This window comes from Bufo bufo, chromosome 2 (assembly GCF_905171765.1).
Source record: "Bufo bufo chromosome 2, aBufBuf1.1, whole genome shotgun sequence".
NCBI classification, from domain to species: domain Eukaryota; kingdom Metazoa; phylum Chordata; class Amphibia; order Anura; family Bufonidae; genus Bufo; species Bufo bufo.
The window spans coordinates 598,948,274-598,964,614 of NC_053390.1; the positions used below are offsets into that span (position 1 = coordinate 598,948,274).

Here is a 16,341-nt window from a genome sequence, read left to right on the forward strand (position 1 = left end):
TGTGTGTCAAAGTCAACAATCAAGAGAAGACTTTACCAGAGTGAATACAGAGGGTTCACCACAAGATGTAAACCATTGGTGAGCCTCAAAAACAGGAAGGCCAGATTAGAGTTTGCCAAACGACATCTAAAAAAGCCTTCACAGTTCTGGAACAACATCCTATGGACAGATGAGACCAAGATCAACTTGTACAAGAGTGATGGGAAGAGAAGAGTATGGAGAAGGAAAGGAACTGCTCATGATTCTAAGCATACCACCTCATCAGTGAAGCATGGTGGTGGTAGTGTCATGGCGTGGGCATGTATGGCTGCCAATGGAACTGGTTCTCTTGTATTTATTGATGATGTGACTGCTGACAAAACAGCAGGATGAATTCTGAAGTGTTTCGGGCAATATTATCTGCTCAAATTCACCCAAATGCTTCAGAACTCATTGGACGGTGCTTCACAGTGCAGATGGACAATGACCCAAAGCATACTGCAAAAGCAACCAAAGAGTTTTTTAAGGGAATGAAGTGGAATGTTATGCAATGGCCAAGTCAATCACCTGAGCTTAATCCGATTAAGCATGCATTTCACTTGCTGAAGACAAAACTGAAGGGAAAATGCTCCAAGAACAAGCAGGAACTGAAGACAGTTGCGGTAGAGGCCTGGCAGAGCATCACCAGGGATGAAACCCAGCATCTGGTGATGTCTATGTGTTCCAGACTTCAGGCTGTAATTGACTGCAAAGGATTTGCAACCAAGTATTAAAAAGTGAAAGTTTGATTTATGATTATTATTCTGTCCCATTATTTTTGGTTCCTTAACAAGTGGGAGGCACATATGCAAACTGTTGTAATTCCTACACCGTTCACATGATTTGGATGTAAATACCCTCAAATTAAAGCTGACAGTCTGCAGTTAAAGCACATCTTGTTCATTTAATTTCAAATCCATTGTGGTGGTGTATAGAGCCAAACATGTTAGAATTGTGTTGATGTCCCAATATTTACGGACCTGACTTTATATTCTTTCCTGTTTACACTGAATAATTCAGGTTTTGCCATTTACCATTTTTGTGAATGCTATTGGAATATCATACACAGTGAATATATTTGACAATAGCAGTGACATTTATAAAAGTAGGATAAACATTTTCTTTTTTTCAAGTGAATTAAACAAAAAGAAAAGCATCCTTACAAAACCTACATTAAAGACTAATGTTTCCACGTGTGCCACTTTCTAATACCGTTTTGTGTGAGTCTCAGGCAAACAATCCCGAGTGGAGACAAATCTCATTTCACCCTGTCCCAGATCTACACACGTGATCAAACTCAATTATATCAACAGTGTTGGGACAGAGCCGATCAGTCTATTGTGCAGTTCTGCTCTACATTTTCCGTTGACATAACACAAAAAGGAAAAAAAGTTTCTGATTTCACAGGGGGAGGTTCCAGCTGGTGATAACAAGGGCAAACATCTCCACTAACAATGTTCCTCGCAGAGCGCGACTACAATGGACCACAAAGGGGGATGTCTGCATTAAAAAGGTGCTCCCTGCTCTTCTTTAGAACATTTTAAAATATTAAAAAAATATATCATACAATAGACTAATAAAATTATCACAAGGTAGGCTCTAAACTAAAAGAAAGGTGAAACTAAATATCAGTGCCGCAAAACTTATCAATGAAATAAATTATATTTCCAATAAAAGTCTTGTAAACGGCTGTTTGCTTAAATGAACACATAAGGAATATTCATATCAATATGGAATAAGGATGTGAAGTCCAGATCACTAAATCACGCTGAGTAGGCTTTGTGTGAAGAATGTGAAAAAAAAGTAATATTGTAGCCTTCACGTCAATTGGCTTTTCAGTATTATTAGAAATTTGCAAAAAATGGGGGTTCTTTACTACAAAACCCTTACTACTCTAATTAAAAGTGCTCTACAAAGCTGAAGGATCCCACTGTTGTTTGAAAATCTAATAAAGTCTATGGACGTTGAGTGGCTGAATGTAAACTCCAGCCCAGTAATCATTTTTTTTTTTAACACCTGCTCATTGAATTTTTTTATTTTTTATAATCATGCTAGTGATGTCTAATTCAACATCTGAAATAATTTTTCTCTTAGGGGCCGATCAGATTAGAGCTGTCATTTTTCAACAGGGGACAAGAAAATAATGGTATGGACAAAACGTGCCCCTTAATTTATAAATGTAAATGCAGAACAATGAAATCAACCAATGCACAACGATTATTCCCAGAGATTGTGAGTTATAAAAATCTCCAACCTGTGCAAGGAGGGTTTGCAGACAAAATAGAGTTCTGTGACTTTTATTCTGGGAATCAGTGGGGGGGTCTAAGCTCCTGGACTGCTACCAATGTTATATGTCAGAAGATATCTAAAAGGGGTTTATCAGATTTTTACATTGATGGCCTATTCATGAGGGAGCCTCCTGTGTAGTGACCTTGATAGGATACTGCAGCTCAGTGTCCATTCAAGTGAATAGGAACTGAGTTTCAGTACGCAAGTGCTGGAAGATGAACAGTGGGGCAGATTTACTATTGAAAATGTGCCAGTTTATGGGGCATTTTGCACCAAAAAACTGGTGTATATGCTTTGTACCATAGTTACCGATAATTTCTACGTTTTTTATTCCTTGTGGCTTTGTGTGAAAGGGGCATGCCATAAATGCATCCCAGTGCGCCAAAATTTTGCAGCAAGTAAAGCTGTTATTGGGCTTATTAATCCCTCTTAGGGCTCATTCACATGACTGTATGAGTGAGTCCGCATCCAGTCCGCAATTATGCGGAACGGGGGTGGAACCATTATTTCAATGGGGCCACAAAAGATGTGTGCTGTCCGCATCCGTTGTTCCGTTCTACAGCCCCACAAAAAATATAGAGCAGGTCCTATTCTTGTCTGCAATCACAGGCAAGAATAGGCATTTCTATAATGGGCCGTCCGTTCTGTAAATTGCGGAACGCACACAGGAGGCATCTTTGCGGACCACAAAACACGGAGCAGTGAGTGTGTGAATGCGCCCTAAGTATGTGACTTTAACCCTTTCCTTTTCAGAATGCACAGCTTGGAGGGAACACTAGCTATCCTAGCCTTTGGTATACTTTCTAAAGCGATTCCATCCTCAGGTCTCACGCTTACGCCCAGCATGAAGCCAAGTAGACTGCAGTAGGGATCAATGCGCATGCGCCGGACACACGATCATGCAGTGCATGCACGAGATCTGGGGATGGAATCGCGCCTGAAAGTATACCAAAGGCCGTTAATAAAATGCAAAGGTGAGCATGATTACAAGCAAAAAAGCCGCTGCCCCCTTGACTTTAAGAACCTAATTTACATACGACCTGCGGGGGAATGGAAGTCCTTTTTCAGCAATCATGCGCACTTTTTAATAAAACTGTGTAAGTACACGTTAGAATGTAAACTTAGACTAGACCATTTTTTTGGTGCATGGACACATTTTTGGCGCATTTCTGGCGCAAGATTTACGATACTCAAAGGTCCATGCACCAGAATAGTAAATTTGTTTAATAATGAGACTGTGGTTCATATTCTAAGATGGTGCAAAATGCACCAATATGAGTAAACCTGTGTCAGTGTACTTAGCCTTTTGCTTCCACTCCACACAATCACTGGTGCCGTGGCAGCTGAAACAGCTGATTGGTGGGAGTATCAGGTGTTGGTTCCCCACCGATAAGATATTGATGGCCTATTCTGAGGATAGGTCATCATATCTGTACCCCGGTTAACCCCTTTAAGAAGCTAAAAGCCCTGCCTGTATTGCTAAATATTGTAATTCTTCAGATTATAATTTGCTACATAACTGAGCAAGAATATACACATTATGGACTGCTGATGATAATGTGTGAGATACAATTTAATGGTCATTTTATGATGACACTGCCAAGTCCATGCACATGGTGCTTCACATATTTTGTGAAAAGCCTTAAATGATCACTCTGAATGGAAAATACTTGAAAATTATTTTGCTCTGCTGAGCCACCTAAGCTTCTAAGATGTGCCCTGTCTCCATAATGAAGTTACAGCCATCGGCTAAATCAGTGTAAAGGTTTTTTTTTATTAACAAACTCCATGTACATCTTTATACATTTTTTCTTTAAATTTATGTTTCAAAAATATAGAAAGTGAAGGAGAACTCCACCTGGAGGCAATATGTATTCTCGCAGACATCAGGATATATTGTAGAAGCTTGTAGGCCGTATTAACAAACACAGTCCAATGGATGAGACTGCAAACCCTGTCCTGTAGTAAGAGTGTGGTTAAATTAACATAATGGATGATAATTGTACATATGAAAGGTTGGAACGTGGAAAGCCTTCGATAGCACGGCGCACCCTTGCCTTTGTAACGTTGAGACAATGTCTAAGCAGTAAGCATTTAATGAATTACAATGATACATCTGCACGCTTTTAAAGCTGTCCTCGACTACATAGGCTTATTATACAGATATGTATAATAAAACTTGCTATGACTAATGATAATGAAATAGATGCAAAATTGACACTTTATATTATCTATGGGTCAAAGGTGCAACGTTTCCCTGGTGCAATGAATGGCAGTGAAGCGGCTTGTCTTTTTTTTGGCCCTGCATGCTTTAATAACTGTGAGCTATAAATTGGTTCAAAGGATGAAATGATACTTCAAAGTGTATGAGAAGGAGAAGGCAACTCCTTGTTGATCATGTAGGAAACGTTTACACTTCCCATGGTCTTGTGTCCGAGGGGGAAGGGTACAGAACACAGGCAGGAGATTTGGTGAATAGTCTTAAACTAGCATGAGGCAAGGATTTCAGGTCCTTATAGTCTGTGACCCTGTGATGTGCTTTGTCTAACAGGGGCAGCTGCAGTTATCAACAGATGTTTCGGCAATAAATAATTGGTATCATCTCAGAAAAGTCCTATCTACCTGTGGAGAGGGCATAATACGGAAAACACTGCTTTGCTATTCTAGCCACATTAATCTCTCATCTATCCAGGTTTCTTGGGGTGTTTCCTGCAGGTGCTCATTGTGAGAGAATCAGGACTGTACTCTTTTAAGTTAAGAAGCTTTGCAGGGGTCACAGGAAAGGTCAAAATCAGCCATAAATTTCTGTCTAAGGTCACAAATCCCCCCCCCCCCCCAAATAAAATGACAATACAGAATTAGTCTAATGTTGCAACATAATCAGCCAAATGTAAGGGTTTGGCTTCCTTCTTAAAGCACGTCATGCACACACATACACAAAAGATAAAAGTGATCACATTGTGCTCGGCCACCATTAGTTTAAAGCGTATAACTAGACACTAAAGAAGGTCAGCGTAGCTTTAAATTATTATGCAATACTTAAAGAGGACCTTTCATCAGTTTAGCCCTAGTCTAATTATGGTCTTACCTTATAGGGCAGCCCCCACTGATGCCATGGCACTTTTTTTTTTTCAAAGACGCTGTTGGCCCCGTTGATTTTGGCGCCTTTTATTATAATGAGCCGACTCGGTTATACTAGGCGGAGACTCGCAGTTTAGCTGGGGGCGGTTCTCTTCTCCCTGGCAGTGAGCGCATCCAATCAGAGCGCACCGCTCTTAGCCAGGGAGAATGCAAATGAAGTTTTAGTGCAATATACATGTAATAAAAATACTGTTCAGCTTTTTGTGTAAATTATTTTCCTCTCTAGTAGCGCCCCCTGCTGTTTAACTGTGGTCCACCTTCTCCTGCATCCAGTGGTAGACTAAAAAGCTCAGTAGTTACCAATCCCTCTAAGCTGTGTTCTTTAGAACTGAAAGAGTTAAACATTCCAAACTATGCAGCAAGTAAAACTGTTATTGGGCTTGTTAATTCCCATGTGAGTTTAACCCTTTCCTTTTCAGAAAGCACGGCTTAGAGGGAACACTAGCTACCCTAATGTTTGGTATACTTTCAGGCACAATTTCATCCACAGATCTCACTCTTGTGCCAAGCAAGAAGCCAAGTAGACTGCAGAGCATGATCAGACAGCGCATGCACGAGATCTGAGGATAAAATCGCGCCTGAAAGCATACCAAAGGCCGTCAATCTAATGCAAAGGGAAAAGGGAGTGGCAAGCTTGAATTCAAGCAAGAAAGCCGCTGCCCCCTTGACTTCAAGAACCCGTTTTACATACAGTCTGCCGGGAAATGAAAGTCCTTTTTCAGCAATCATGCGCATCCAACATCTAAGGCAAAAAGATCTTTAGAAACATGATGACAACATCTGCAAGGTAATGCTTGCAGTTTATAGTGCATTTTGTAGCTGACATTCCAGTTAAAGAGCCTATAGGTATAGAGAAACTTTATGTCATGCCCCCAAGTCCAACTGTGCTGTTCTGGCACACTTGACTGCTGAGACCAATGATTGACTGCAGTGGCCACATTAGTAGGACCTGCACACCATCACTTGTGGTCTAGCGGTAATGGGGGCTGCTGGGCTGGGTCACAGGACCGTCATAAGATAAGTGGCTTTCTTTTATCGGTTTACACCTCTCCTCCAGGCTCTGCTCAGTTTTAATTTTCTGGCCAACCACTTTAACCTATTCAGCAAACTGCACATCTAATGCCCTATTCACACCATCATTGATGTGTATATTCAGTGAAATGTGAAAAGTTAATATTTTGGGGTACAGGTAAGACACATAAAAAAAAGAATAGAGCAAATAGATTAATAAATGTGGGCCAAAGTGTTAACTGAGATAGATTTAAGAGGTTTGCCACACATGCATACATGTCAAATTGATATAAGCAGGCTATGTCATCCATACCAGTAAGTCATGCAGTCTTGGGTTAATAAGGTCTTGAAGGTTTGTTTTGTCTTCTGGGCCCACATCCTGTTTGTATTGCCACCTTTCTGGTACAAATGGCCACTTCATTTCCTTTGCCTCCTGGATAAGGGTCTTCAGATCGGCTGGGAGCGAAGCTGGAAAAGGTCAAAGCACATGTAAAGATATCTCCTTTACGTAATGACAAGACTCATCTGTTATGTTGTGGTATGCACACCATATGAAAATACCTCATTTTCCCATATACCTTTGTGCACTTGCTACACATAGCTGCCTTCAACCACAACACTGATAATAAGAAATTGTCTGTCAACTGAGGGACTATTCACTTGTGCCCTCAAGGTAAGCTAGAGCAATCGGCCATTAAATAGGTTTTTAATGGGAAGTAAAACATTAAGTTAACTGAGTGAGTGGAGACAAACATACTTTCAAAAGGAAGTAAACCCATCTACTCTGTAATCAATAGGAGAAAGAAAAATCTATTTTCACCTACTAACACGACAATGTTTTCAAAGTGTAGCACTTCACAGTATAGCTTTAAGGGGTTGTCCAAGTTAGAGGAAAACGTGCCCAGCAATAGTAAATGTAATAAAACAGTCAGGTCAGGCAGTGAAGGGTCAAATACAAAAAAGTCAGGCAGAAGTCGGTACATGGACAGGCAAACAAGCTAACGGTACACCTTTGCAGGAAACTAGCGTTCTAGAATCTATTGTTCAGGCACTTTCCTATAGAGGAAGGTGCCTTAAGTATCCTAGGTTAGCCAGGCATAGGCAGGGGTAGGTTAGGGCCCTTTAAGAGCCATAGAGAGCACACGCATGTCCTACAGGCAGCGAGAGGCATTGCCAGCAGGACAGTGCCCTGGAGCGAGTGAGCACAGAGATGGTCATGACCACCAGCAAGAGAAATGCAGTGATGGGGACGGACCACCTGCATAACAAGGTAGCAGGGGAAAAAATTGTAACTATTACTTCATTTGTTATTTTATCACATTTACTGTTGCTGGGCATGTTTTTATTATATTAGACAACCCCTTCAAGGTATGATATTATGTTCATGTCCTAACATTTATGGTCATATACAAGTCTACAATATTTACCCGTTTACCTAAAAGCTGTTCATGAGTTGTATGTGTTGTATTAGGGTTGTGTTTTGTGATTCTTGTGTATTCAGAATTCTTCTAAAAGGTGAGATAAATATCTCAACAGTACCTGCTTGTTAGGTGTAGCCTGTGTGCCACTATGATGGTTGGCCTCCTGAGTAGCATAGTTTTCACACCATGCACTGTACAGTATATTTGTACTAATGTCCCAAACAAAAACTCAGATGCCAAAATGCAGGACAACAGAGAAGACTGCATTAAAGGAGCCCAGCTGAACTGTCTGGATAGTGTAAGTTATGAATGCTAATATAGGCGAGTTAGGCTCTGCTACCATCACATCCACAGCCTAAGTAACTTCCTTATAGAGTAACAGTTAATGTCATGGTAGCACTTTTCTTTATGTTTAAAGCAACTTTACAGACCAGTCACACGGTACTTGGCATCACAATAATTAAAGAGGACCTTTCACTTGTAAAAACTATGTGAACTAAGTATGCTGCCATGTAGAGCGGCGCCCGGGGATCTCACTGCACTTACTATTATCCCCAGGCACCGCTCCGTTATCCCCTGCCCGGGGATAATAGTAAGTGCAGTGAGATCCCCGGGCGCCGCTCTACATGGCAGCATACTTAGTTCACATAGTTTTTACAAGTGAAAGGTCCTCTTTAAGGATAATTCCCAGCAAGAAGAAATCCAAGCAATCCTTTAATATTCCAGGTCTCCCATACATGTTTCTGGGCACAAACTGCTATACTGTTACTGCTTTCTCACACCAAGTTGGTTGGCACTCAAGACGAGGAGATTTGGGCACTGGCTGCATTCACCCACCTACATATTCATTGCACAACTTGTGAGCCTCCTTGATCTAGATTTGCGGTGTATACTGCATAAAGTCTGTACATTCTAACCCTATGAACGCCTTTCTTTTCTCCACCTCGTGCTTTTTAATTGCCATTCAGGTTTAAAGGAATTTCTGAGATGACAATATTAGATCGGAGGGTGTCCAGCTTTCAGAACCCGCACCAATCAGCTGTTTTAAGAACTCGCCGGGCCCAGTCTGCACTGGTCACACTTAGTACCGGTTGTTCTGGGTATTAAACTTGAATGGGACAAAATTACAATGCACAGCCTTTACTAAAGGTGCAGCGTTCTGGTCTATGGACCACTATAATCAATAAAAAGGCTTTCCAACAGTTTTCAATTATGAGCCCTTCAAACAGTTGACAGGCTGGGGTACCAAGAGGAATCCCTTCAATCTGATGTTGACTGCTCTTCCTATCAATATTGTGACTTCATAAAACCCATTCAAGCATGTAAAGTTACAGTAAATAAAGGTCCTGTTAGTGAATTTGTCAGCAAGATACACATCCACTTATCTAGCCACTATGCATGAGCAAACAGCACCAGGATGTAACCTATTGTACCTACTCTAAGTGGGTGATTCCTTGTGCATGGACATAATGGACAATTTATGGGGTACAAGCATATGATAGCAAAATGATGGTTAATTATGGAAGTAAAAGTGAGCAAAATATGTATGCACATCAAAGAAAAATAACTGCACATCGTAGAATATAGTATAGAATACAGTGTCACATAAAATGCACAGATTGAAAGACAAGGTTAAATAAGGTAAGAGAATCTGACTGCAACCATTTGAGGCTCTCATGTGTCCACTTCAGTAAATAACTAACCAAGAAAAATAAAATTATTCATAATACTATAATGGTCAATTAGCCTCTAGATGGTTTTAAAAATGATAAATGTGTCATAATGGAGAGGGTGCAGCACAATTTGGCACACCCTTAAATGATGCATTTAGGTAGAATTAGCTCCATCCATTCGTTTGTCTTAATATGTTCCACGCAGCCCACTTTGCACTAACCTGGCTCTCATTTTGTCCAAGTTTGGTTTTGTTTAATCCAATCATATGTTAGAATTTTAACTACAGTTAGAAGAACTTGAGATGCTATTACACTGAGATGTCATTCTACGCAAAAAAAAAAAAAGCAGTACTAAACCAGATTATACAGGAAAAATATTGGGTGCAATTGCCTGCACAATCTGCGCCATCACTGAATCCCTCACCAAGGTGAATCCTTTTGTCAATCTGCGGCAAGATGGATCATATGAAACACTGGCCGAGAAACTACCTTCTTCATTGAGGTCCTGTGATATGTTCAGCAATCCCTATAATACCTGGCTCTATTAACACTTTAAAAATACTACCCAATCTTTGTATGCCTCTAATGACATGTCATGGAGATAGATGACTGTCTAGGTGGAGGTCCCAGGCTACTAAAATCACTGTGTTCCTTCATCTTGTAGCATAGAGACCTTCAGATTTCCAAATCTATGGGGGAGATTAATCAAACTGGTGTAAAGTAAAACTGGCTTAGTAGTTGCCCAATCAGATTCCACCTTTCATTTTCCAAAGGAGCTGTGAAAAATGAAAAGTGGAATCTGATTGGTTGCTATGGGAAACTAAGCCATTTCTACTTTACACCTATATATATATATATATATATATATATATATAGCCTTGAACTTTAATGTGCAGGCAAATTCTGTGAAATATAAGATTTTGTTAGTGAAGCCACTCTTACAGAAGTATATGGAGCCATACTGTATCCCCCATATGCTCCATCAAATAATTTGGTATGGCCATTTTCACACAGTCAGTATTATGTACAATTTGCAAGCCAAAGCCAGGAGTGGGTTCAGTTAAAGAAGATGTAGAAATCGTTCCACTATCCTTTTTCTCTCTGTAGATGCCACTCCTGGTTTTAACTCACAAATACTGATACAAAAACTAGTCAAATACCGAACGTGTGAAAAAGGACTAATATGGTTTTCTACAGAAGCGCCAAACAGTGCCACACGTGTGCCTATGTCTCTACAGTGCCAGCTGTAGGCACTCTGTATGTCACCTAAGAGGCTCTGTACACACTTTACTAAAAGTTAACTAAACCATAAACTAGCACAACAGCTGTACGATCAAATCTTAAATGGCACAGTCAATATCCTTGATTGATATGTCTATCTCATAGATACAGCTTTATGGATTTTCCTTTGTAACATGATGCACAATATCTTCAAAAGGTACAACTTTTTTCTAGCCCTTAAAGTGATATGGCGATTTTCCTTGAATATTTATGGCGCTGATGCCCTGTAACAACTCATGCAATCAAAGGAGAATAAGCAGATTGTTTTTCATAGGCTATCAAACAGACCACCCAAAATGAGCAGTGATACAAGAAGGATGACAGATATGCTTCCTAAAGAGCAATTTTCACTGAGGACAAGAATCCAAATGAAAATGCCTAAGGCAAAGAAGGTCTACTGGCCGGCCTGAGGTCTGAAAAGAAAAATAGAGACATGAGAGGAAATTCTTCCTGTGCACACAGCTCCATGAACTGTTCTGTCTCTGCATGGCTAGGCAGAGAGAATAAAAGTGACACACAAGTGCCCATTATGGGTGAATTACGTAGAGAGACAGTCCTCATCCTTTTTGAATGTTTTCTATAAAGCTGAATTAATATTGTAAAGGTAACACACCATAACTGGTATATACTATGTTTTGTATTTCAAGACTATTATACACAAAAGCTAAATGCTTTTCTTCAAATTATCAACACGTGCAACTATGACAATGACACCAAGTCGCCGTCACCTGTAGTCATCTGTAGGCATTCGGGGTCTTTTTTTTTTCATTGTCGCATTCTAAGAGCTATAGTATAACTTTTTTATTTTTCTATCAATGTAGCTGCATTAAGGCTTGTTTTTTGCAGGACAAGTTGTAGTTTATAGTGGCACCATTTTGGGGTACACATAACTCATTTTATTAACTCTTTCTGGGGGGATGGGAAAAAACATCAATATGGCTAGATTTTTTACGTTGTAAATTTAGTGACGTTCACTTTGCAGCATAAATAGTATGATAACTTTATTCTCTGGGTCAGTACAATTATAGTGATAATAAATACATATAGTTTTTTAACGTTTTACTACTTTTGCACAATTGCATTGTCACATCCCAAGACCCATAACTTTTTTTTTATTGTATTGAAGTTTTTGTATCAAAGTAAACACTAAATAGTTAAAAAAAATATAAAAAATAAAAAAACCGCATCCAAAAAAAGGCACAGATTCTGCACTGAATTTTGTAGGCAGATTTAAAAAATCTGTCTCATGAACATATAGCAAGGGACCAGTGAGTTCAAAGATTCCTTAAAGCAGTGTTTCTCAACCTTTTCATGCTAAGTACCCCCTAGTGACAAAAAAGTTCCCTCCCAGTACCCCTAAAGAAGTGATCAGTTAAATGTTAATAAAATAGCTTAAGAATTGTAAAATAAATATAGAATAGTCATTGTTGCAACTTTCAAACAAAATAATTATTGTTTAAACTGTTATAATGCAAAAATACATATTTTAAAGTACAGTGCACTTTCCCAAAGCTACACTCTCCTAGAATACAGGCCCTCACATTGTACCAGCTCTCCAAGCCCTACTCTTTCACCTTTAATATGTTCAATAAAGATTATGGTGCAGCTCATAACTTCCACTGCAGTCCACCCCTCAATCCACATCTTCAATAAGTGTTATGGAGCAGCTCATTAACATCCCCCTTATCTTTAATAATAAGTATGTTGCCCCTTTTGAACCCTCATCTTAATATCTTCAGTAACTGTAATAGTGCAACAACTCCTCACCCCTTGACTGTCCAGCCCACTTTATCTTCAATACCTCATAACCTTTACAGATTAAGGCTGTATGGTTGTATGAAGATTGCAGTTCTCCTACCAGTCTAAGGTTTTAAAAGGACCAACTTACTTCATAGATACAGAACCAGAGCCAAGCTTATTACATAGATATGAAACTAGAACAAAGCTTACTACATAGATACAGAATTTGAACCAAGCATACTACTTTGATAAGAGACCAGAACCAACTTTATCACATAGATTTGGTATGTGAACCAAGTTTACTGTATAGATATGGTACCAGGCCATGTTTTGACCCTGTCAGATACAGAGTAAATGTATCATATACACTCACCTAAAGAATTATTAGGAACACCTGTTCTATTTCTCATTAATGCAATTATCTAGTCAACCAATCACATGGCAGTTGCTTCAATGCATTTAGGGGGGTGGTCCTGGTCAAGACAATCTCCTGAACTCCAAACTGAATGTCAGAATGGGAAAGAAAGGTGATTTAAGCAATTTTGAGCGTGGCATGGTTGTTGGTGCCAGACGGGCCGGTCTGAGTATTTCACAATCTGCTCAGTTACTGGGATTTTCACGCACAACCATTTCTAGGGTTTACAAAGAATGGTGTGAAAAGAGAAAAACATCCAGTATGCGGCAGTCCTGTGGGCAAAAATGCCTTGTGGATGCTAGAGGTCAGAGGAGAATGGGCCGACTGATTCAAGCTGATAGAAGAGCAACGTTGACTGAAATAACCACTCATTACAACCGAGGTATGCAGCAAAGCATTTGTGAAGCCACAACACGCACAACCTTGAGGCGGATGGGCTACAACAGCAGAAGACCCCACCGGGTACCACTCATCTCCACTACAAATAGGAAAAAGAGGCTACAATTTGCACAAGCTCACCAAAATTGGACTGTTGAAGACTGGAAAAATGTTGCTTGGTCTGATGAGTCTCGATTTCTGTTGAGACATTCAAATGGTAGATTACGAATTTGGCGTAAACAGAATGAGAACATGTATCCATCCTCTGATGGCTACTTCCAGCAGGATAATGCACCATGTCACAAAGCTCGAATCATTTCAAATTGGTTTCTTGAACATGACAATGAGTTCACTGTACTAAAATGGCCCTTACAGTCACCAGATCTCAACCCAATAGAGCATCTTTGGGATGTGGTGGAACGGGAGCTTCGTGCCCTGGATGTGCATCCCTCAAATCTCCATCAACTGCAAGATGCTAACCTATCAATATGGGCCAACATTTCTAAAGAATGCTATCAGCACCTTGTTTAATCAATGCCACATAGAATTAAGGCAGTTCTGAAGGCAAAAGGGGGTCCAACACCGTATTAGTATGGTGTTCCTAATAATTCTTTAGGTGAGTGTATAACAAATATATCTCCACTACCATTGTAAAACATAAATAAAGCAAAACAAAAAAAGATCCATCAAAAACAGAATATACTGTATATACAGTTGAAACCAGAAGTTTACATACACTATATAAAAAGACACATATGCATGTTTTTCTCAATATCTGACATGAAATCAGAATAAACCTTTCCTGTTTTTGGTCAATTAGGATTACCATAATTATTATTATTTGCCAAATGGCAGAATAATGAGAGAAAAAGAAAGAGAGAGAGAATGTTTTAAGGCATTTTTATTACTTTCTGCAAAGTCAAACGTTTACATACATTTCATTAATATTTGGTACTATTGCCCTTAAACTGTATGACTTGGGTCAAACATTTTGGATATCCTTCCACAAGCTTCTCACAATAGTTGGTCGGAATTTAGGCCCATTCCTCCTGACAAAACTGGTGTAACTGAGCCATGTTTGTTGGTCGCCTTGCCCGCACCTGACTTTGTTTTGAGTTTTGCCCATAAATTTTTCAATAGGATTGAGATCAGGGTTTTGCGATGGCCACTCCAAAACATTGACTTTGTTATCCTTAAGCCACTTTGTAACCAGTTTGGCAGTATGCTTCGGGTCATTGTTCATTTGGAAGACCCATTTCCGCCCAAGCTTTAACTTCCTGGGTGATGTCTTGAGATGTTGCTTCAGTATTTCCACATAATCTTCTTTCCTCGTGGTGCCATCTATTTTGTGAAGTGCACCAGTCCCTCCTGCAGCAAAACAACCCCACAACATGATGCTGCCACCCCCATGTTTCACAGTTGGGATGGTGTTCTTAGGCTTCCAAGCTTCTCCCTTTTTCCTCCAAACGTAACGATGGTCATTATGACCAAAAAGTTCCATTTTAGTTTTGTCAGACCACAGGACATGTCTCCAAAAATGAAGGTCTTTGTTCCTGTGTGCATTTGCAAACATTAATCTGGCTTTTTTATGTTTCTTTTGGAGTAATGGCTTCCTCCTGGCAGAGTGGCCTTTCAGCCCATCTTGATATAGTACTCGTTTCACTGTGGATATTGACACAATCTTTCCAGCTTCAGCCATCATCTTCACAAGGTTTTTGCTTTTGTCCTTGGGTTGATATGCACATGTCGGACCAAAGCACATTCATCTCTGGGACACAGAACCCGTCTCCTTCCTGAGCGGTATGATGGCTGGACATTCCCATCTTGTTTGTACTTGCGTATAATTGTTTGTACAAATGAACGAGGAACCTTCAGGTATCTTGAAATTGCACCCAAGGTTGAGCCAGACTTGTTCACAATTCTCTTCCTGATATCTTAGCTGATTTCTTTACATTTTGCCATGATGCTACACAAAGAAGCAGTGTGTTTCAGGTGTGCATATAAATACATCCACAGGCGTGTCTCTAATTAACTCAGATGTTGCCAACAAACCTAACAGAAGCTTCCAAACACATGGCATCATCATATGGGCAGTCCAGAATTGGCATAGTCATTTTAGTGTATGTAAACTTTTGACATTGCAAAAAATAATAAAAATGCCTTAAAACATTCTCTCTCTTATTACTCTGGCATTTGGCAAATAATAATAATTATGGTAATGTCACGGATGCGATGTGGGTGGAAAACTCCACACCGAGCACAGGAGGGAAGGGGAAAGAAACGAGGCCTGGAAACTAGGGTAAATGAGAAGGTTACCTCCTAGAACAACCCTAATCCAAGTCCTGACTAACTATCAGTATGAACTGACCTTGATGGTAGGAAAGTTCATACACAGGAACCTAGAGCCCTAACACACCCTGTAGGGCCCTGGTATAGTGACAGGACTTGAGACAACCTATTCCTCCACCACAAGGATGAACAGGATTCTCCCTCAGGCCTGGATACAACAGACAAGGGAATACAACAAACAAAATACAAATAGGAAAGACGACACTTAACTTCACATGGAGCAAAGGCAGCGCCAGGAGCTCAACCGAGAACCAACAACCAGCTAGCCTAGAGTCCAGAAACTGAAGCTATAAACTGCACCTCTAGAAGGGGTAAGCAATAATAAATAGGGGAAGTTAAATGACCAAAGCAACAACACTTGCCAAAGGTGTGGTCATTACCAAAACAACACAGACACAAATGATCCACAAGGAACCATTCAGATTAACCCATGTGTTGCCAGTCTCTCTGATTCTGATTTCATGTCAGATATTGAGAAACACATGCATATGTGTCTTTTTATATAGTGCATGTAAACTTCTGGTTTCAACTGTACCTAGATACATTTGAAAACATAGTGAGTCTAGCCTAAGTTACACATCCAGTAAATATGCCCCAAACATCTGACTCTTTTTACACACATGTT

At 39.9% G+C, this 16,341-nt stretch overlaps 1 protein-coding gene across 4 annotated transcripts in view; it reads right to left on the minus strand.

Annotated features, from left to right (window-relative positions):
- The window catches only part of ALPK1 (alpha kinase 1), a 172,850-nt gene that overhangs the window by 94,118 nt on the left and 62,391 nt on the right, over positions 1-16,341 (minus strand). For all 4 annotated transcript variants that reach the window (XM_040418354.1, XM_040418355.1, XM_040418356.1 and 1 more), the window contains one exon: positions 6,773-6,927. In XM_040418354.1, coding sequence (XP_040274288.1) covers positions 6,773-6,927 — 155 coding nt within the window. The remainder of the gene's footprint in view (positions 1-6,772; positions 6,928-16,341) is intronic.